Raw genomic sequence first — 22940 nt, 5'->3', positions numbered from 1 at the left:
TAGTAGTTCATTAATACTTGAGTTTACTGATTTAATTATTAATCCGGCTCGCTGTGCCCATCTGCTTTTTTTATTTTATTTTTTTTATTTTCATATAAAAATAGCTAAATAGAAATCTGGAATGCAGCAAAATAAAGCACAGCATTTAGCATCATGATTATTTTCTGTAATGGTCAATTTACAGCCTGATAAGGAGATAGCTTTGTAAACATCCACCTGCAAGTTCCTTTATTATCAGTAAAAGAATCTCTCATTGGTTCATAGAAAGCTGTTGGAATGAAACTAAGAAAGTTTCCACCCAGTTATATTTGTGAAATGAATTGATTCAAAATTAGAAATAGTTCAATTGCTGAAATTCTTAGTACTCTGTTTCCATAAATCCTGTTAAAGAAGACACCATGGCAGAGGTGGTATTCAGTTAGTTCAGATCAGTTCAGGCGAACCGGTAGTGGTGAGTCTGTGGGTGGGCCCGGTGGGGTGGGCCCACACCTGCTCACCTGCCCAGGCACAATCCCGTCCTATATCGCTGTGTTTTTGACATTGCACACATGTGTGGCAGCGCGCGAGCAAATTGCTGTGTTTTGTGATGCCGCATGCATGTGTAGACGTGTTCACATTTCTGGTGCTCACATTTCCTGCGTGCTCACATTTCTGGTGCTGGACGAACTGGTTTCTACAGTATGTGAATCCCACCTCTGCACCATGGATATTTTGCTTGGAAGAATTTAATTTTTTTTTGATGAATTGACTGTTCCATAGCCTGACATTCCCAAGAATACGTCTGGGCCCAAAATGAGTTTGAAAAATCATTTCTCAAAAATAAGGCTATCAACAGCGTAGAGCTTTGTCTGGAAGTGTTTAGTTTTGTCCAACAAAAAATAAATGTGGGTGGGTTGGAGTATAGTATCTTGGGGTACTAAAATACAAATTGAATAATAGAAAAAACAAGCCCATCGGTTCATCATTTGATAACTGCAAATTTTATAAAAGATCTCAAGCATCATGGCAGCAATTCTATTAAGAGTCAAGCTTCACCATGGCAGCACACATAACATGCTCAAAGAAAAGATTCCCACTGGCCCCCAAAATTGCTTTCCTCTGGCCTCACTTATCTAAGCTCTCCAATATCAAAGATTTCTTTCTGACAGAAAATCCTCACAAAATGATATCCCAAAGACTCAGAACTGATTGAATGGACAAGAACCAGCTATCCTCCACCAGCTGTTCCTTCAAGGGGTAGTGTTAGGTAGGTTTAACTCTTATCATTGCTTGGATGGGAAAATAGTTGGCCATCTCCCTGTTTTCTAATTTATTAAGAAGTTCTATTATAGATCAATAACAGGTTAAAGAAGAGCAATTGGAGAGAAAGAATACATAGCAATGTCTGTACTGAGTGGGTTTAAACTGTGGAATCCCAGAAGAATCCGTATTGGCACAGTGCTTTTAAACCAGTTCAGAAATTATCTGAAGTTAGGAATGAACAGTGAGATCACCAAATGTGATGCAACCAAATAACAGAATTATAATTTTAAAGAATGATGGCAAAAGATTCCAAACCACTCCCTGGGAATTGGAGGAAAGGGGATTAAAGTGACTATGTTAACTGTAGTATGATCCACATTGGGGGAAAAACTCTTAATTTCACTAGCCTTGGTGGCACAGTGGTGAGAATATAGTATTGCAGGCTAATTCTGCTGATTGCCAGGAATCTGATTCTCATCGACTCAAGGTTGACTCAGCCTTCCATTCTTCCGAGTTCAGTAAAATGAGGAGCCAGATTATTGGGGGCAATATGCTGTACCCTGTAAAACCACTTAGAGAGAGCTGTAAAGCACGGTGAAACAGTATATAAGTCTAAGTGCTATTTCTATTGCTATTTTCAGTGTGATCAGATGCCTGTGTATTGTCTCCCAAGGCTGGAGAAAATGTATGGGAGGGAGCCAATAGGTTCACGAGCTTTTCCTTGGCTTCCCAAAGACATCTGATTGACCCCTGGGAAAGCTGAACTAGGTTGCAAAACAGATTGGAACTCTAATGAGTCTGTGAAAGAAAACGGGAATATAGCATGGGAAAACTAACCTGGAAGCAGGAGAAGTTAAAATATCAGTAATTTGCCGATGAATATCAGCAAATATCAGTGGGGTTAAATGCAGTTTCCTCCTCCCAGTTCTCCCCTAAAAATGCACTAAATCATATTATTTTAACAAACGTGGGTGTGTGAACACACACTTGCCAAGGTGACATGTAGATTCATCCTGATTTAGATCTCACTTAGCTATGACTGTATCAGTCTAAAATAGAACATATAATAATATCAAACACAGCTAGGTCTTAGCAACTTAACAGTTCTCAAGAGGAACAATATCCTTGGGTGACACATAGATCTTGGAGGAAGGGAAACACTTTTACAGGAAGGAGATCTATGATCATCTACCTCCAGTTTCCTAAAAACATGGAATCTGGATCTGGAGAGAGTATTGAATGTGCAGGTGTTTTATTTCAAAGCTTTTCTTGGCTCTGGGATTTTTGGAGTTAAATTTTATCATCTTTAAGGCTGTTTTTAAAGGTACTACTGAATTTTGGAGCATTCTTTGTGGTGTCTCATTCTGTTCTTTTGTGAAATTTTTTGAATAGGGCAGTAGAGAAATTGAAGGTCGTACAAGATGGAGCAGATTAAGAGCCCTCTTCCATATGGGTCAAAGCTTCAGTATCTTTACAGTAACAGCTATAGTAACAGAATCCTGCTAGTCTGAATAGCCTTCTTCCTTCTGACATTTAATCTTCATGTGTGAACGAGGGAGGAGCTTGCCTGAGATGTTTTCTCGTGTTATTTTCAAGCCTACTTTATCTGTCAGTGCCTTAGTAGCAGCTCTTCCTCCTGGCCTTCAAGGCCCGTGATGGAGAACCTATGGCACACGTGCCAGAGGTGGCATGCAGTGCCCTCTCTGTGGGCACGTGCACCATTGCCAGCTGCTCTTCTGGTTTCCAACGCCGGCCAGCTGATCTTCACAGGTGCCGGAGTGCCAGAAAACAGCCTGAAAATGGCTCGAAAGATAGGCAAAAAACAGACCAGTTTTCAAGTCATTTTGGGGGCATTTTCATGGCATTTTGAAGGGGTGCTTTCAGGCCATTTTCCAGGCTGTTTTCAGGCTTTTGGAGCCATTTCTCAGGCTGTTTTTTGGTCTGAAAATGGCTAAAAAAATGGTAAACAACAAGCATGTGCGCGCCGGCCAGCTGGTCTTCGGGTTTCCGGTGCTCCGGCACTCGCACATGCACAAGCATGCAGTTCGGGCACTTGGTGCCGAAAAGGTTCACCATCACTGTTCTAGGCCATTCCAATACCTTCTATAATAATGGGTGAATAATCTTTTCAATGCCTTTCAGAGTGGAAATTCTAGGAGTTATGGTCTGAATGCAAAACCAGGGAAATTTGTTATGCATAGTACAATGGAAATTAAAAGTTGGGAAGATTAGGTCTCCTTCAAATTCCCGATAGATAAGGCATTGACTCACTCCTATCAATGACCAACAAGATAACCTCTAGGAGGAATCCTATAGTATAACTATAACACTATAACTATTGTAGGAATTTAGCACCCACCCCCCTCCTAGAAGAATGAAATATTTTAGAAAATATTTAAAAAGGCAGAATATATTTCCCTGGATGAGAAATGGAGAAACATGTTTTAAAGACAAAGCAGCTCCCTGCAACTTCCTGCCACCCCCCACCTTTGTCAATGGGCCATCATCTGCATCATAATAGAACCCATCTAGCAACTGAAACTCACCACATGGCACCTGGGAAGATTACATCAGCCAGCAAGGCTAGCTAAGACCCCCACCCCCTGGGAGTCTGACAGCCAATCAGGGTACTCTTCTTGTGCCCCAGAAAGTTCAAAGCTCAGAAAAAGCATAAAGCCAGGGAGCACACAGGATCTCAGCCCTTTTCTGTTCAGGAACTCAAGCCATGTGATCCTGACCACCATTAAACCATCTTTCCAAGCAGCCTCCATGTTTCCAGTGTCTTTGTCCCCACTTGGAACTGAACCCAGATGGATATTTCTTCCAACACTATATACATACATATGAACACACTATAATTAAGGAGAAATTTCCTAACGGCGAGAACAATCAACCTGTGGAACAGCTTGCCTTCAGAAGTTGTGGAGGCTTTCAAGAAGAAACTGGACAGCCACTTGTCTGAAATAGTATAGACTGTCCTGCTTGTACAGGGAGTTGGACTACATGACCTCCAAGGTCCTTTCCAACTCTGTTATTCTATGTTCTATATTCCATTTCCATTGAACAAATGTTTCCTTCTGAAGGAATGATGTAAAGAAGATAGAATCACTACAGCAGTGGTCACCACTTCTAAACTGGAAGAAATGAGAGACAAGAATGGAGCAGTAGTGGGAGGGGAGGGAACAAGGATAAAAATGCCTAGCAATAATTATGAATTTACTCCAGATTTGAGAGAATACCAGGCAATAGCAATGATGAGCAGCAATGCTCCAAGGCAGCATCAAATGGAACTTGGGAGAATGTGTACAAGCTATCTTTTTTATTTCCCCTGAAGTCATGGAACATTGTACAATTTTTTTAAAAAAAATCTTCGATCTGGAGTTGTTCCAGAGGAAGACAGAACATTAAGTCTTGCCCTATTAATGACTAAGTGGTGTTATAATTTTGAGTTTGCAGTTAGAAACCATTTTGAGCCATTTGTGAGCCGGTGGCATTCTGTCAACAAGAAAAGGAGCTCCAATTTCAGGGTAGTGAATTGTCTTCAGTAAACATGGCTCAAAAGAGTGATCTGTGCTCTCCTTGGATGAGATTCTTGGCTCATCCTACCATTCAACTCCTGAGATCCCATGATCGCAGCATGCTGACATGATTAGATACAGCAGCCCAAATGCATCAAATCAGCATTAAGAGCAATTTGTATTTATTTTATTTTTCTGAATAGAGTGAGTAATAGATAGCAGATGCAACAGAAAAAAAAATGGATAAACACTAAATTTAGTATATATAAAAAATAATTTGTAATAACATGATAGAAAAGCCTAAATTACTTCTTTCTATATCTAAGAGCCTGTAATATGCTCTCCTTCTTAATGGAAAGAGTATGAGTCAAGTTTTTATTTATTTATTCATTCAATTTATATAGACACCCATATCATAAAAGTGACTCTGGATGGCATACAATAAAAAAATGATAAAATAAATATTAAAAAAACATTCTGCAATTAAAACATCCATCAGTGTTTACTATTAACAGATTAGTAAAGAGGAGTTGATGTTATAGGCATTGTAGCCACCTCGTACAGCACAAGTTGGAGACAGAAGACAAAGGAGAACTAAACTGAAGGGAATGATGAAAGTCTCAAGAATATCAACTGAACCAATAGGAAACATGGTTACACAGAGACATGAACATTAAGTCTTTTTCAAAAAGAAAAGGATGTAGAAGTTCAAAGTTCCTCTGCTAAGTATTACTGTCTATTGACTTAGTGGTCAATATGTTTATACAAAGCTGATGGGTGCAAAGTTGAATTTCAACATAGGGTGAGCAAAGACTTGAGAAAGATTAGACATTCATTATTGGCCAACAATTAAGAAAATACTGACAGTTCTCGGTGCTCAACTATTGTTCCATTGGTACAATGGAATGTAGGAATGACCTTGAGGAAAGTGGGGAAGAGATGCTGCCTAGGAGTTAATCAGATAAGAGAGGTAGGAGCCACCAATAGATTAATGGTTAGAGGAAGAAACTTAGGAAAGACCTACCCTAATTGTCAAAATGGGACAACTCATCACAGCCAATTTGCCACGGCCCACTTGCCACAGGACCACAGTTGGATTTCTCGCCTGGACTACTGCAATGCTCTCTACATGGGGCTCCCCTTGAGGAGCACCCGGAGGCTTCAGTTGGTCCAGAATGCAGCCGCGCGGGTGATAGAGGGAGCCACTCGTGGCTCCCATATAACACCAATCCTGCGCAGGCTGCACTGGCTACCTGTGGTCTTCCGGGTGCACTTCAAGGTGTTGGGTTATCACCTTTAAAGCGCTCCATGGCATAGGACCGGGATATCTTCGGGACCGCCTTCCGCTACCACATGCCTCCCACCGACTGGTACGCTCCCATAGAGAGGGTCTCCTCAGGGTGCCGTCAGCCAAACAGTGTCGGCTGGCAACCCCCAGGGGGAGAGCCTTCTCTGTTGGGGCACCTCTGGAATGAGCTTCCCCCAGGACTTCGACAACTTCCTGACCTCCGGACTTTTCGCCGCGAGCTGAAGACGTACCTATTCTTCCAAGCAGGACTGGCTTGATAGGGGTTTTTAATTTGTTTTAAATGGGGTTTATTTTATATTTTATATTATGTATTTTATATTTAAATTTAGGCCACATTGAATAAGTTTTTTAAATAGCTTTTATTGTAATATATTGTACTGTTTTTACTTGGCTGTTCACCGCCCTGAGTCCTTCGGGAGAAGGGCGGTATAAAAATTAAAATATTATTATTATTATTATTATTATTATTATTATTATTATTATTATTATTATTATTATTATTATTATTATTGTTTACATTTATACCCCGCCCTTCTCCGAAGACTCAGGGCGGCTTACAATGTATAAGGCAATAGTCTCATTCTATTTGTATATTTACAAAGTCAACTTATTGCCCCCCCAACAATCTGGGTCCTCATTTTACCTACCTTATAAAGGATGGAAGGCTGAGTCAACCTTGGACCTGGTGGGGCTTGAACCTGCAGTAATTGCAGGCAGCTGGTTTTAATAACAGGCTTCTTATAGCCTTGAGCCACCACGGCCCATTATTATTATTATTATTATTATTTCAGCAGGTTCTGGAGAACCGGTAGCAGAAATTTTGAGTAGTTCAGAGAACCGGTAGTAAAAATTCTGACTGGCCCTGCCCCGATCTATTCTCTGCCTCCTGAGTCCCAGCCGATAGGGAGGAAATGGGGATTTTGTAGTAACCTTCCCCTGGAGTGGGGTGGGAATGGAAATTTTACAATATCCTTCCCCTGCCAAGCCCACCAAGCAATGCCATCCCCACCAAGCCATACCCACAGAACCAGTAGGAAAAAAATTTGAAATCAACCACTGCACAGGACAACTCGTTATGGGACAATTCACTGTTGGGTTCACTTTTATTTTTGTTGATTATGTTTTCATCAAAATTATTTTATCTCTTGTATCAAAGGAAATCATTCCTATGATTACCAGCTTTTGTAATGCTTTGATGAATAATAAAAAGAATTAATCCCATGTTGAATTATCCCATGGCAAGCTGTCCTGTGGTGAGTTAGCCATGTCAAATTGGCCGCAGCGAGTTGTCATAGACCTCCTAATTGTTTGGGTGATTAAAAATCGTGGTGGGAATTTTTTACCTTCAGACTTGCAAGGTTCTGTTAATGTAGCCTTACAGTAAAGTCAAATTAGCTAATCTAATTGTGTTTCCTGCCTGGTTACCTGGGAGAGCTGACAATTCTTGCTTTTTTGCAGGCTCCTGCCTTCCAAAATTGTAAATGTGCTCATTCTCAGATGGTTGTGATCAGTGGTGGGATTCAACTAATTTAACAACCGGTTCTCTGCCCTAATGAAAGTTAACTGATTGGGTGGGAGTTCAAACCCCCACTAGCAGTTAAAAAGGAAGAAACAGCTGCAATCACACATTGCTCCCAGAAGCACGAAGCTGAAGCCTGAAGATGACTAATGAGACTTCGTCGAAACGTTGCCAAGACACTTCCAACTTTACGCGGGAGAAAACCCGAATAACCAAAGACCTACCTACAAACACCCGCGAAAACCTCAGAAAACATATATATATATATAGTTGTGCTCAGCCAAGCTCCCACCCAATCAGTTCAAACCCCCACTAGCAGTTAAAAAGGAAGAAACAGCTGCAGTCACACATTGCTCCCAGAAGCACGAAGCTGAAGCCTGAAGATGACGAATGAGACTTCAAAACGTTGCCAAGACACTTCCAACTTTACGCGGAGAAAACCCGAATAACCAAAGATCTACATATATATATATATATATATATATATATATATATATATATATATATATATATATATATATACAATTTAAAACCTGCTAAAAGCAATCCTAAAGCAGAGAATGAGTAATTTAAAAGAGTTTAAAATAACTTAACACATTTAATCTGTGTTCCAGTAAAGCCTCACTTAAAATAGTTCTATGTATTTAAAACTTGAAAACTGCTGCCTACACTTGAAAGCTACAAAAATGCTAGCACAGGCTATCAATAAGAGGGAATGATGTGGCATGCACACTAAACTTGAATTTATCTGAACAGTTGGGTTTTAAACTAGCATCACTTCTATTAAGAATGCCCTTTCAGGTTACTGCTTAGCACCACGCTAGCAAATATTATACCCTCGAGAATGCATCTCCACTAGCTGTTAAGCTGATGTGTAAGAGAGAAATATCCCCATCTTAAACCATTGGGGGCTTTATATGTCATCACAAGTGTTTTAAGGTTAGCCTGACAGCCAACAGGCAGCCAATGCAGTGTGTTCAGAACAATGATAGTGCGTACACAATATTTTGCTGCAGCATCTTTTATTAGCTACATCTTTCAGAAATAGCCCCACTGACAATGCACTGCAGTTACAACAATGCATGGATCACTGTTGTCAGGTTATCCTTGTTCAGAGCGACTATAGCTATGTACAATTAGATTCCATTTCAGGGAAAGTACAAAGCAGATGATTACCTAATTCCTATAGAAAAGAACTATCTCTTCACAATGCCTCCTTCTTGCTAACGTTCCATCTCAGCTGACTGACCCTCAGGTGGTCTTATTTGAGATTTCTAGAGCTACATTATGAATGGTCTTACTTGAAATTTCTAGATTTCTAGAGCTACATTATCAATGGTCTTATTTGAGATTTCTAGATTTCTAGCGCTACAGTATGAATGGTTTTATTTGAGATTTATAGAAGATTTCTACAGCTATATTGTGAATGGTCTTATTTGAGATTTCTAGAAGATTTCTAGAGCTACATTATGAATGGGGTGGTGGGTTGTCATCCATCACTGGCTGCTTCGTACCTCAATTTCCACCATCTCTGTTCCAGCCATTTCACAATGTCAGGGAATTGCGCAGCCGGTGTCCAAATGGAGTCAGAAACACAGGCATAAACCAGTTTCACTGTAAATATATTTACAATAAATAAGATAGGCAAAGAGGATCACCATTAGGTAAATCAACACAGCAGGAGCAACAGCAAATGACAGTGAGCACACCTAGCACACAGAGGAAAAACTTGGGAAACAAGAAAACTCCCCTTTTCACTCACAGCAACCAATCACAGCTTAGCTTTTCTCATGCAATGGCCAGCTCCCTTTAACCAATTAGCTATAACTGTGTGTTCTTACTCATTTTTCAACCCTTCACTGCTCCAGTTATTAAATTTTAAATATCCTAACAAAGCAGTCTGCATTACCGTTCATACAAGTCCTCTGAAAATCAGAAGGACTGCGCATCAGTGGTCTGCATGATCTTGAATTTCCACAGCACCACAAAGGTTTCTGTCGTGTCCCACTCCTCCGCTGACGGCTGGGTCCGGGAAATCCGAATCAGGCGTGCCTCTGCAGCTCTGCCCAAAGTCCCAGCAAAGTCCTCAGAGCAGGCAGGAGACCAGTAAGTGACTTCAGCAAGATAAGTTTGACTTTTGCCTGACTCAGAGACTGCCAGAAAGTAGATCCTTTATATAGGCCATGGGGTGTGGCTCCATGACTCAGCACTCATTAAGGCCTGCCCCTCCCTTCCCTCTGTTGCCTCCGCCTCTCCAATCTTCTGATGCGAGGGTCACACCAATCAGCTGTTGGTAATAAACCCTCCTCAGGCTCACCTGCTGTGGAGGAGGGGGAGGGGTCTAGCTGCTCCGTTTGCCTGGGCATGGAGTCAGGGCTGGGGCAGGGAGATTCTCCTTCTGCAGTTTGTGTGGGCATGGAGCCAGGACTGGGACCGGGAGGCATACATTCCTCAGTGTGCGGGAGCAGGTAAGAAGGCCCCGGCTGCTCTGAGGGCGGGCAAGACACAACACTATCCCTCACCGCAGGGCCCTTCCCCCGGGGCTGACGATCGGGATGCGGTCGGGCCGGGTTCTGCTCGTGGAAGGCCCGCACCAGGTCCGGGGCGTGGACGTCGGAGGCATTGACCCAGGTGAACTCGGTCCCGCACTTGCCACGCCACCAGGTATTGGAAGCGCCTTCAGCCAGCGGGAGTCGCGTATGCTGTGCACCTCGTACTCCTCCGCCCGTCCTCGCCGACAGCGACGGGTGGCGCCGGCGCCGGAGGGGAGACGGCGGGCCTCAGGGACCAGCAAGGACCGATGGAAGACGGATGGATCCGCATGGAACGCGGCAGGGTCAATCGGTAGGCCACGGATTGATGACCGCCGACGGGAACGGACCGATGAACCGGTGGTCCAGTTTCTTCGCCGCCGGTCGGACGGGAGATGCTTTGTGGAGAGCCACACGCGGTCTCCGACCACCAGCGGGGTGTTGCCCGTCGGGAACGATCGGCGACCGCTTGTAGTCCTCCTTCGCCCGATTCAGCTGCCGACGCACCATCTGCTGGACCGCTGCAACTCGGAGAGAAAGGACTGTGTCTCGGGAACCGGGAGTCCGGGGCGCCAGAGGAAGAGCCGGATGGTACCCCAAGTTGGCCAGGAACGGGTGGTCTGGGTGGAGGTGTGTTGGGAGTTGTTGAATGCGAACTCCGCCAGGGACAGGTAATCGCCCAGTTGTCCTGCTGTTGGTTCACGGCACCGGAGGTACTGTTCCAGGACACCGATGACCTTCTCCGTCCCGCCGTCGGTCTCCGGATGGTGCGCCGACGACAGGCACACCTGCACCTCCAATGCGGCCATCAGGCTCTTCCAAAAGCGGGCCGTGAACTGCACCCCACGGTCCGACACCACCCTGTCCGGCAGGCCGTGGAGGCGGAAGACGTGCTGCAAGAAGAGACGGGCTGTCTTGGTGGCGGTGGGCAGCCCGCGGCACGGGATGAAGTGTGCCATCTTGGTGAGCATGTCCACCACCACCAGCACCGTGGTGAACCCCGAGGACGGCGGCAGGTCCGTCAGGAAGTCCATGGAAATCGCCCCCCAGGGTCTGTCAGGAGTCGGCAAGGGCTGGAGGAGACCGGGAGGGGCCCCCGTGGCGGCCTTGGCTTGCCGGCACGGCACGCAGGACGTCACATAGGCATGGACATCATGCCGCACCCGGGTCACCAGAAGGTCCGCGTTACCAGGTTGAGAGTCTTGAAAAACCCGAAATGGCCCGCGGCAGGGTTGTCGTGGCACTGGGTCAGGACGAGGGACCGGAGCGGCCCCGTGGGCACATACAACCGCCCCCGGAACTTGAGTACGTCGTCTTCCAATGTCCACGGAGACGTGGGGCCCGCCTCCGCTCGCCGCTGCTGAGACCAGGCGTCTTGGCGCTGCGCCTCTCGCACCCGGGCCCGTAAGTCCACCGGTTCCCGGGCGGCGGCCAAGGCTTCCGCCGGCAGTACAGTCCGTGGAGGAAGAGGGTCTTGGGCGCCAGGTACTCCGCTTACGGGACAGGCGTCCGCCCTCGGTTGTGGCCACTGGGGATATAGGTGACGCGGAAGTTGAACCGGCAAAGAACAGCGACCACCGGATCTGCCGCTGGTTCAACTTCCGAGCCGTGGTGAGATGTTCGAGGTTCCGATGGTCCGCTCGACCTCCACCTGATGCCGGGCCCTCCAGGTGGTGCCGCCACGCCGAACGCGCCTTGATAGCCAGCAACCCTTTTCCCAGATGGTATAGTTGCGCTCGGAAGGGTTGAGCTTCCGCGAGTAGTACGCGCAGGGAAAAGAGTGCCGCCATCCGCCGGGCCTGTAGCAGCACCGCTCCGAGGCGGCGTTGGGCGTCCGTCTCCACCACGAAAGGCCGGTGCGGGTCGGGATGTCGCAGGATGGGCTCCGTGACGAAAGCCTTCCTGAGAGCCGTGAAGGCTTCCTCCCGCGGGGACCCCACCGAACGGGACCTTCTTCTGGAGGAGCTGGGTGAGCGGAGCCGTCAGCATGGTGAAGCCCGGGATGAAGGTCCGATAGTAATTGGCGAAGCCTAGCAGCCGCTGGACATCCTTCACCCGACGCGGGGCTTCCCAGCTGCTCAGGGCCTCCACCTTGCGCGGGTCCATGGCGATCCCCTCGGGTGAGAGGATGTGCCCGAGGGACTCAATGGACGACCGGAGGAAAAAACACTTCTCCAGCTTGGCGTAGAGCTGGTGCTCGCAGGCGCTGCAGGACCAGGCGGAGGTGCTGGAGGTGACTTTCCTGGACCGAGTAGACCAGGATGTCGTCTAGGTAGATCTCCACGAACCGATCCAACATGTCCCGGAACACATCGTTCATAAAATGTTGGAAGACGGTGGGGGCGTTGGTCAGCCCGAACGGCATGACCGTGTACTCATAGTGTCCGTACCGGGTGCCGAACGCCGTCTTCCACTCGTCCCCTTCACGCATCCGCACCAGGTTGTAGGCCCCCCGGAGGTCGAGCTTGGTAAAGATGGAGGCCTCCCGCAGCCGGTCCATCAGCTCCGGGATGAGCGGCAGGGGGTAGCGATTCCGCACCGTGATGGCGTTCAGCCGGCGGTAGTCGCAACACAGGCGCAAATCCCCCGTCTTCTTTTTTACGAAGAGGACCGGGGCCGAGAGAGGGGACTTGGAAGTCCCGATGAACCTCGGGCCAGATTTTTGTCCAGAAAGTCCCTGAGGGCGCCAACTCGGCTCGGACATGGAATACAGGCGCCCGTGGGCGGGGGGGCCCCGGGTTGCAGGTCCACGGGGCAGTCGTAGGGCCGGTGCGGGGGTAAGCGGTCCGCCTCCTTTTCGCTGAAGACGTCAGCGAAGTCCTGCAGCTCCGGGGGCACGGCGACGGCCGGGGTGAAGACGCCCTGGCCGGCGCAGGTGTGGCGGATGTGGTCGACACACTGCAGGCTGGGAAACGAGATGGCTTTCCGCGACCAGGCCACCTGAGGGTCGTGCGTCCGCAGCCAGGCCAGTCCGAGGATCACTGGGAAGTGGAGGTCCGCTGTCACGTGAAGCGAATCGCCTCCTCGTGGTCCCCGATGGCGAGGCGCAAGGGCTGCGTGGCGGTTAATGGGTCCGCCACCAGCTCCCTCCCGTCGATGGTCTCGACGCTCATCGGAGGGTCTACCGGAACCAAGGGGACACCAAAATGGTCCACGAAGGCCCGGTCCATAAAGTTCGTGGTGGCCCCTGAATCCACCAGCGCGTGTGCCGGGATCCCTTCCGGCCGGTCACCCACCCACACCCGGGTGTCCAAAATCAGGTGCCGAGGGGGCCGGTCCACGCCGCCATGTCTGGCGGGGCTGGGCCCGTGCCCGGCCTAGGGTTCCCCCGGGCCCGGGCCTGCCCCGTTTCCCGACTGGCCAGGCCGGGATTCGGGGACGGGCGTACGTGCTCCGCCGCGCTTCCTGGGGCATGCGGCGGCGAAATGGCCGGGCTCCCCACAGTACAAGGACACCCCCCCTTGGCGCCCGCCCGCCTCCTGGGCCGTCAGGCGAGGCCTGGCCGCCCTAACTCCATGGGCTCGGCGGCGGCCACGAAGCGCGGGGTGGCCCGGGACGGGGTCGGCACGGGTCGAGGGAGGGCGACGGTCTTTGACGGTTGCGGGCGGCGACAGGACGGGCGTTGCTGGAGACGGGTGTCGAGGCGCAGGCAGAGGGGCACCAGGTCAACGAGGGTCCGCGGCGCCCCCACCCGAGCCAGCTCGTCCTGGAGCTCTTCCGAAAGGCCCCTCTTGAACGCGTCCGCTAGTGCCGTGTCGTTCCAGTCCGAATCATGGCACAGCAACCGGAATTCCGCGATGTACTCCCGGAGGGGGCGGGGCCCTTGTTGGATCTCTCCGAGGCGCCAGGCAGCCGGCTGGGCCCGCACAGGGTCTTCATACATCAGGCGTAGTTGCCCCCAGAACCCCTGGTAGTCCGCCAGCAAGGGGCTGTCCCTGAGCACCAAGGGCGTGGCCCACTGCGCAGCCTGGCCAGACAACAGGTTCATCACGAAGGCCACCCTGGCCCGGTCATCTGGAAAGTCCCCCGGCCGCATTGCCATGTAGGTCTGGCACTGGGCCATGAAGGCCGGGAACATCTCCATCCGTCCTGAGAACTTCTCCGCACCGTACCGGGCTGTGGCGCGGAGGAGGAGGAGGAGGAGGAGGTTGGACTGCTGGGGCATTCCCAGCAGCCAGTTGAGCAGTCAGCTGGGCGACTTGCTGTTGCAGTTGCTGGTTGTCTGTTTGTAGCTGCTGCACAATCAGCGCCAGCTGTTGCTGATCCATCTTGTAGATGTGTGAGGAGTCAGGCAAGATGTCGTGTCCCACTCCTCCGCTGACGGCTGGGTCCGGGAAATCCGAATCAGGCGTGCCTCTGCAGCTCTGCCCAAAGTCCTAGCAAAGTCCTCAGAGCAGGCAGGAGACCAGTAAGTGACTTCAGCAAGATAAGTTTGACTTTTGCCTGACTCAGAGACTGCCAGAAAGTAGATCCTTTATATAGGCCATGGGGTGTGGCTCCATGACTCAGCACTCATTAAGGCCTGCCCCTCCCTTCCCTCTGTAGCCTCCGCCTCTCCAATCTTCTGATGCGAGGGTCACACCAATCAGCTGTTGGTAATAAACCCTCCTCAGGCTCACCTGCTGTGGAGGAGGGGGAGGGGTCTAGCTGCTCCGTTTGCCTGGGCATGGAGTCAGGGCTGGGGCAGGGAGATTCTCCTTCTGCAGTTTGTGTGGGCATGGAGCCAGGACTGGGACCGGGAGGCATACATTCCTCAGTGTGCGGGAGCAGGTAAGAAGGCCCCGGCTGCTCTGAGGGCGGGCAAGACACAACAGTTTCAACAGAATTGCCGGCCTAGAAAAAAAAGAGATTATGATGTAGCCTTAGAGAGAGAGTGATAGAGAGGGCAAAAAACAAATACATTTATAACCACTCTGACAAAGTTGGACGTCACTTCTTTATAACCTTTTATTTCTTTCTATCTCTATTTTTTTCTTATTTCTTCACTGTTTTTCCTTATTGTTGTTGTTCTAATATTTTATCTTGTTAAAAACTGTCTTCAATAAATATTATATTTAAAAAGGAAATCTTTTGGATTCCATTTCCAAAGCAGGCCATCTCCACCTTCGCTTGTCAGTTTGAAGTCATCCTCTTCTTATTCTACTTCAAAAAATCAACCTCCCTCCTTTCGTACTCTTGCTTCTTGCCTAAACTACTCTCCTTCAAGCCTCACAGCAGGTGGCAGTGTTAACCTGCCAAAAATCACATGGGCTTGAGGCAGCCATCAATTGTTTTTTGTATGCAAAGACAAGTCCTAAGTCCGGACAGAAGCTAAAGTAAAAAAATGGAATGAAAAGAGAACCTTTCAGAAATATTAGAGCGCACATATTTCACACACACACACACACACACACACACAAACACAAACCCACTGAAGAGTTACATTTCTTAAGGTAAAAATGCAAAATTAGAATTCAGCATAATTAAACTCCTAAACTGTAGATTCTGAAACGCACAAGAGGCTCACCTTGTTGCTAAAGCAAAGTAGGGTTACCTGTTTAACTCCCGGCCAAGAGGAGGGGGTAATACCCACAAGGAGGGTTTAAAAAAAAAGGCCAAGATGGCAACCATAACTGTTTAGGTATGTAAAAGGGGACAGGGCCTTGATCATTTGATTGTGGCCACCATCTTGACCATTTTTAAATCTCTCTGCCAGCCTCATAAAGTCCCTAGCAGCCTGCAGCAATATCTTCACACAATATAGATCCGTGATGGTGAACCTATGACATGCGTGCCACAGGTGGCATGTGGAGCCATATCAGTGGGCATGCGAGCGTTGCCCTAGCTCAGTTGCAGTGCGCATGTGCGCGCCGGCCAGCTGATTTTCGGGCCTTCCGTGACCACCGGAAGTAGGGAAATAGGCTATTTTCTGCCTCCGGGGTGGTGGGGAAGGCTGTTTTCACTCTCCCCAGGCTCCTAGAAAGCCTCTGGCCTTCTGGTCCCACTGGAAGTTGGGAAATGGGCCGTTTCTGGCCTCCGGAGGGCCTTGGGTGGGGGAGGCTGTTTTCATCCTCCCCAGGCTCCAAGAAAGCTTCCGGAGCCTGGGGAGGGCGAAAAACAGGCCTACCGGGCCTACCATGCATTGCGTGCCAAAAGCAGCGGGAGCACGGGGGGGTCGTGTGCATATGCACAGGGGAGTGGGGCACTTTGAATTATGGGTGTGGGTACGTACGCACGTCACACACACACACACACACACACACGCTCCCCTCACTTTTGGCACGTGATGGCAACAAGGTTAGCCATCACTGACATAGATCATTTAAAACTAAATCAATAGCATCTAAAAAAGAAGATCAATAAAATATCACAGACAAAAATCCTCTGCATAGTCACATCCCATATTTGTATCAATGGCATTACAATTCTTCAACATTGCAACAAGCATCCCAAATGCTCTCTGGAATAAGTAATTTTTTGGCAACTTGGTAAATGTCGGGGGAGAGGCTCCAGATTTTACATCTTGGGGAAGAATGCTTTGCAGAAGGAAAGCCCCTGAAGAAAAATTCAAGTCTCCTCCCTTCTTAGCAAGGACTTCCAGCCAAAACGTTCGGCAGCCTTTGGCAGCCAACGGGGTAAGTCCCAAGCCACATAGAACTTGAAAGGCCATAGCTAGCACTTGAATTTTATGTGGAAACCAAATAATTACCTCACTCCAGGGGTAAAATCCAGAAAATGTTTTCTTCTTCCTAGGGGGGCATGTCAGAAAATAATTGAGAAGCACTGCAATATACCATATTTTTCAGAGTATAAGACGCACCTTAGTTTTTGGGGAGGAAAATAAGAAAAAAGCTGATTGGCAGGTGGATTGGCCTCCCAGAATACCCGCAATCAACTGTTGCCAGAGATGAATTTTAGCAACAGGTTCCTTGGTTGTGAGCTCTGTGCCTTGCTTTTTTTTTGCTTTTTTTGCCTCTGAAACTCTGTTTCAGAAAGAACTTTTATCTGCCCCTGAAAACCTCCAAAACAGAACTTCAGAAAAAAAGCCTCTGAAGCTCTGTTTGGGGGCTTCTTTTCTGAAGCTTATTTCAGCCTCTGAAACCTCCCTTTGAGAAGCTGGGTGGGGCTACATTCGGAGTATAAGATGCACCCAGATTTTCACTCTCTTTTTTGAGGGGAAAAGGTGTGTCTTATAATCCAAAAAATACGGTAGCGTACTTCCCCCAGGAGTGGGGAGGGAATGGCGATTTTGCAGTATCCTTCCCCTGCCACGCCCACCAAGCCATGCTCACCAAGCCACACCATACCATCCAAGTCACGCCCACAGAACCGGTAGTAAAAAAAATTAGATTTCACCACTGCCTCACTCTACCAGGTAAGGCTGGTTAGCACATGGGCAATCATTTTCTACAATTTGCAGATGCTCTTTAAGGGCAGTCCTGTCTATTACGTTGCAGTAAGTCAAACACAGGTAATCCTCGATTTACAACTTTTTGCGACCTTCTGACAAGCAAATTCAATGGGGAACCTAGATTTACTTAACAACCAGGTTACTAACTTAACAGCTCAATGATTCACTTAACAACTGCGGCAAGAAAGGTCTTAAAATGGGGCAAAACTCATTTAACTTGCTTAGCAATACAAAATTCTTATAAAAATAGTTCTAACAATCCGGTGGAGTTGATTTCTTAGTTTGGTGTATTTACCGGAGCTAACACAGAACAATATGTCTGAGGAAATCCAATAGCAACTTAGACACAACGTCAAGTTAATTGAGCAGGGATACTACAAGCAAGCAGCCCTCCAGACTGGTCCCAACAAACCAACCTTACAAGAAGAATCTCACATCCGGCCATGTCTGAGACAATGCCTAAAGGCTTTCTGAGAGTCCCAGATAACAGCCACTCCTCCACCCATATCCTTGTCTGCTGCCACACCTGAAACCCCAGAAGCCACATTTCCCAACCAGGTTTCAGTGATGCAAGCCATCAATAATCATTAGCGTGAAGCATGTAGGTAGGCGGAGGGATAGCAATGGTCAAAGACCCATAAAATGTGATTCTCCACCTCCTGTTGTTGGCAGGGGGCAGAAAAGTTTGGGTTCTCTTCTGTTTGAGGACTGCCATCATGGAAACAGCTGCTAAATGCAAGTAGGGCAGAGCTAAGTGGTACCAAAAAGAACTGAAGCTCAAACATCAATTTTTTCATATAAATAATCATAATATGGAGATATTTCTTGGTTTTAATAACATCCTTTCTTAGGGCATGATAAAAATTGGTGGAACCCTCAGGACATCTGGGGCTAATTTAGAAAAAAGTAAATAGTTATGGATGTATTTAGTACTTAGCAATCCCAGGACTGTAGGCTACCCTGTGAAGTCAACAGGGCAGGGTAGATGTGAGAGAGGGGAGGCCAAAGTTTTCTGGGCTTATCATGGACATTGGAGGAAGGACATAAGATAAGAAAAACTTGAGCATACAACATCAAGCTCTTGTGTTTGGACTTAGAAATATAAGAGATTCAAAACTTAAGAAAATGATATTGTATATACTTGTTAGAAATTCAAATTCTTGTGGTCTGTTTCTAGACAGTATCTAGAACTTCCAAGGAGATGGTATCAATACTGCAAGTTTTCCTTGATGATCAACAGCTCCTTGTTAAAATCATCACAATTTATCTTGGCTTGTAGGAGCTGCCAAAAAAATATACAGGTAAGGAATACATGTCCACAAAGGAGAGGGCAGGATCTGGGTGACAGGGGATGGGCTAAAAAGTGAATGCCTGTTTATACTAGAGGAAGGCTTGATGGACTGGGATCAGAATCTCAATTAAAGAGAAGTCCATTCTTACAAATATGAGTCAATGGTGTAGTCAGTAAACCAAAATAAGGAACAAATTAACAATAAACATTGGTAAAGCATCCAAAATGCATATGTCCAATAAATGGAGGGAGCCTCCAAGTTGATGTGTATCTTATTTGGATCCACCTGAATTCCTTTCAAAGGAAATGAAGTAGCCCAGATAGTCTAACATAGGCAGTTCAAATAAATATTTCTTTAACTTAGCTACAAAACCTTTAAAAAACTGCTTAAACATAAACATTGGAAAGCAGAATCTTCAGAAGAAATAAGCAGTTCATCTAAATAAAATATCAAGAGCTTATGCAAAAAATTGTAGAAATATATTCATAATTTTTTTAAATTAAATACTTTCATCATTGACCTTCATAAAGATCAATGATTAAAGTATTCAAATTAAAATCAAAGGCAATTAAATATCTTCCATGTAAATTATATTTGAGATCCATTCTGGGTTTTTGTAACATTCCAAGAGTTCGTAAATTAGAAGAGGGTAGTGATTTCTAATGGGTAGGGAGTTCTGGAGCGAGTAATCACAAGACTACATGTAGGAAATGATCCTTGGCCTTGCAAAACAATAAAAATAAAATAGGAGCATAACAGACAAGGGAAAAAAGGCATATCCAAATTCTTGTCACTAAATTCCAACACATAGGTTAATTCTGCATATGATATTTAGTAATGTGGTTCACAAGATCTTGGATCTTGGGTAAAGGATTCTTCAAGTTAGCTCTCACATGTGTCCTCCAATTCACATAGTTTCTCAGATCCATGCTGTTCTTAATCATAAAGAGAATTGTCCCCTGTACAAGCTGTTAAGTTAATTCTAATACAGGTAGTCCTTACAACCACAATTGAGCCAAACATTTATGTTGCCAAGTGAGATGTTTCTTAAGTGAATTTTGCCCCATTTTATGATCTTTCTTGCCACAATTTATTTATTTATTTAGAAAAGCTATATTGCTGCCTACTCGCACATGGTGACTCAAGGCGGCTTACAAGGATATACAAGATACTGGGGGGACTGAATGCGACCACATGTTTACTGGACCCGTGTCCCTCCTGGTTGGTACTGGCCACCCGGGAGGTGACATGGGGCTGGCTCCAGGGAATTGTGAACGCTTCTTTGATGGAGGGTGTTTTCCTTACCGCCTTGAAAGAGGCGGTGGTGCGGCCCCTCCTCAAGAAGCCCTCCCTGGATCCAGCTATTTTAGGAAATTACCGTCCTGTCTCCAACCTTTGCTTTGTGGCGAAGGTTGTTGAGAGTGTGGTTGCACGTCAGTTGCCCCAGTACCTGGATGAAACCGTCTAGCTAGATCCGTTCCAGTCCGGTTTCCGGCCTGGTTACAGCACAGAAACAACCTTGGTCGCGTTGGTTGATGATCTCTGGAAGGCTCGGGACAGAGGTTGTTCCTCTGTCCTGGTCCTACTAGATCTCTCAGCGGCTTTTGATACCATCGACCATGGTATCCTGCTGTGCCGGCTCGGGGGACTTGGAGTGGGAGGCACTGTTCATCGGTGGTTCTCCTCCTACCTCTCCGACCGGTCGCAGACGGTGTTGACAGGAGGGCAGAGATCGGCCCCGAGGCGCCTCTTATGTGGGGTGCCGCAAGGGTCGGTTCTCTCGCCTCTTCTGTTCAACATCTACATGAAGCCGCTGGGTAAGATCATCCATGGTTTTGGGGTGAGTTGTCACCTATACGCTGACGATACTCAGCTGTATATTTCCACCCCTAACCACCCCAACGAGGCTGTTGAAGTGATGTCCCAGTGCCTGGAGGCCGTACGGATCTGGATGGGGAGAAACAGACTCAGACTCAATCCCACCAAGACCGAGTGGCTGTGGAGGCCAGCGGCCCGGTACAGTCAGCTAGTTCCATCACTGACCGTTGGGGGCGAGTCATTGGCTCCCACGGAAAGGACTCACAATCTGGGCGTCCTCCTGGATGCATGGCTGTTTTTAGAAGAACATATGACAGCCGTCGCCAGGAGGGCTTTTTATCAGGTTCGCCTGATACGCCAGTTGTGCCCCTTTCTGGATCGGGCTTCTTTATGCACAGTCACCCATGCCCTAGTTACATCCCGCCTGGACTACTACAACGCTCTCTACATTGGGCTCCCCTTGAAGGGGACCCAGAGGCTTCAACTGGTCCAGAATGCAGCTGCGCGGGTGATAGAGAGAGCACCTCGTGGCTCCCATGTGACACCTCTCCTGCGCAGTCTGCACTGGCTCCCAGTGATCTTCCGGGTCCAATTCAAGGTGCTTGTTATCACCTTCAAAGCAATCCATGGCTTAGGACTGGGGTATTTACAGGACCGCCTACTGCCACCAGTAGCCTCACACCGACCAGTGCGCTCTCACAGAGAGGGCCTCCTCTGGATACTGTCAGCCAAACAATGTCGGCTGGCGACCTCCAGGGGGAGGGCCTTCTCTGTGGGGGCTCCCACCCTCTGGAATGAGCTGCCTCCGGGGCTTCGTCAACTCCCCGACCTCCGGACTTTCCGCCGCGAGCTGAAGACGCTGTTGTTTCGACGTGCAGGACTAGCTTGAACATAGTTTTAATTTTAGGGTTTTAATCAGGGTTTTAAACGGGATTTTAAATTGTATTTAAATTTTTAGGCCGTTATTGAATCAGTTTTTTTATATAGTTTTTTAATTTGTATTGTATGTACTGTGTTTTTACTGGCTGTGAACCGCCCTGAGTCCTTCAGGAGAAGGACGGTATACAAATATAATAAATAATAATAATAATAAAGAAAGAAAAGTAAGAAAATAATCCCCCAAACCCCGGCGACAACACACATACTAGCCATTTAATGGGCTCCACCCCATTCTGGGTTCCCCAGGCCCACTGGCAGAACCACATCTACAGGGCCTTCCGAAAGAGTGTTAGAGTGGGGGCCAAACTAATCTCTTGGGGAATGGTGTTCCAGAGAGAAGGAGCCACCACAGAGAAGGCCCTTTGTCTGGGTCCCACCAGATGTATTTCCTTAGGGGATGGGACCCGCAACATTCCTTGCCTCCTCTCTCTTGGGTAGATGTGACCAGCAATTGTTAAGTGAATCACTGCAGTTATTAAGTTAATAACACAGTTAAATGAATATGGCTTCCCAATGACTTTGCTTGCCAGAAGTTTGCAAAAGGTGATCAGGTGACCCCAGGACACCACAACCATCATAAATAACTGACAAGTGTCTGAATTTTGACCATGTTACTCTGAGGATGCTGCAACAGTCATAAGAATGAAAAATGGTCATAAGTCACTTTTTTCATTGCCACTGTATCTTTAACCATCCCTAAACAAACTGTTGTAAATTGAGGATTATCTGTACAGGTTTGGTTGGTGAGGAAATCTCTCAGGGAGGCAAAGGGCTCAGACCGATGGTGGGATTCAGCCAGTTCGGGCGAACTGGTTGTTAAATTTTTTGCTGGCCCTTCCCCTCCCTGCCTCACCCCTTCCAGGAGTTCCCCCCCCATGCCCCGTTTTGGCACCCAGGTAAGTGAAGGGAAGCCTACTAGGCCCAAAATGGGGCGTGGGGAGTGGAGCATGGGCCCCACACAGCCCATTTTTGCTCCAAGGGCGGTGCAGGAGGCTGAATGCTGCCTGTCGCACCCACTGGCCATGCCCACCATGGTCATGCCCACCCAGCCAGTCATTAGGGCAGAGAATCGGTTGTTAAATTATTTGAATCCCACCACTGACTCACATTGAAAAAGGTTGTGAATTTTCTTGAACAACTGTATTCATCAGACAAGGAGTCAGCATCAAAGGGTACAGATGGTACAGCAATGGCTCCATAGTCCTAGGCCTGGGATTGAGATGAGGACCACTGGTTGCTGACTAACTATTTCACTGCCTGGGCAAACTGGTCTTGCCACTTTGTTCTGAGATTGGAGCAACACCTTGGTTGGGAGATAAAATGGTTGGAGGGGGCAATAACCACCATTTCTTTGCTCTTTGATCCCTAAAGAAGTTATAAAG

General features: G+C 47.4%; 1 protein-coding gene across 1 annotated transcript in view; it reads left to right on the top strand.

Annotated features, from left to right (window-relative positions):
• LOC131194652 (lymphocyte antigen 86-like) overlaps positions 1–7952 on the top strand; it is a 46842-nt gene extending 38890 nt beyond the window's left edge. The window contains exon 5 of the mRNA XM_058175895.1: positions 7528–7952. Within this exon, the coding sequence (XP_058031878.1) occupies positions 7528–7602 (75 nt within the window). The 3' untranslated portion in view covers positions 7603–7952. The remainder of the gene's footprint in view (positions 1–7527) is intronic.
• Positions 7953–22940: the final 14988 nt, after the last annotated feature.

Source organism: Ahaetulla prasina, chromosome 3 (genome assembly GCF_028640845.1).
Source record: "Ahaetulla prasina isolate Xishuangbanna chromosome 3, ASM2864084v1, whole genome shotgun sequence".
NCBI lineage: Eukaryota > Metazoa > Chordata > Lepidosauria > Squamata > Colubridae > Ahaetulla > Ahaetulla prasina.
Note: the sequence above shows the minus strand (reverse complement) of the source record. Positions and strands in the feature narration are given on the sequence as shown.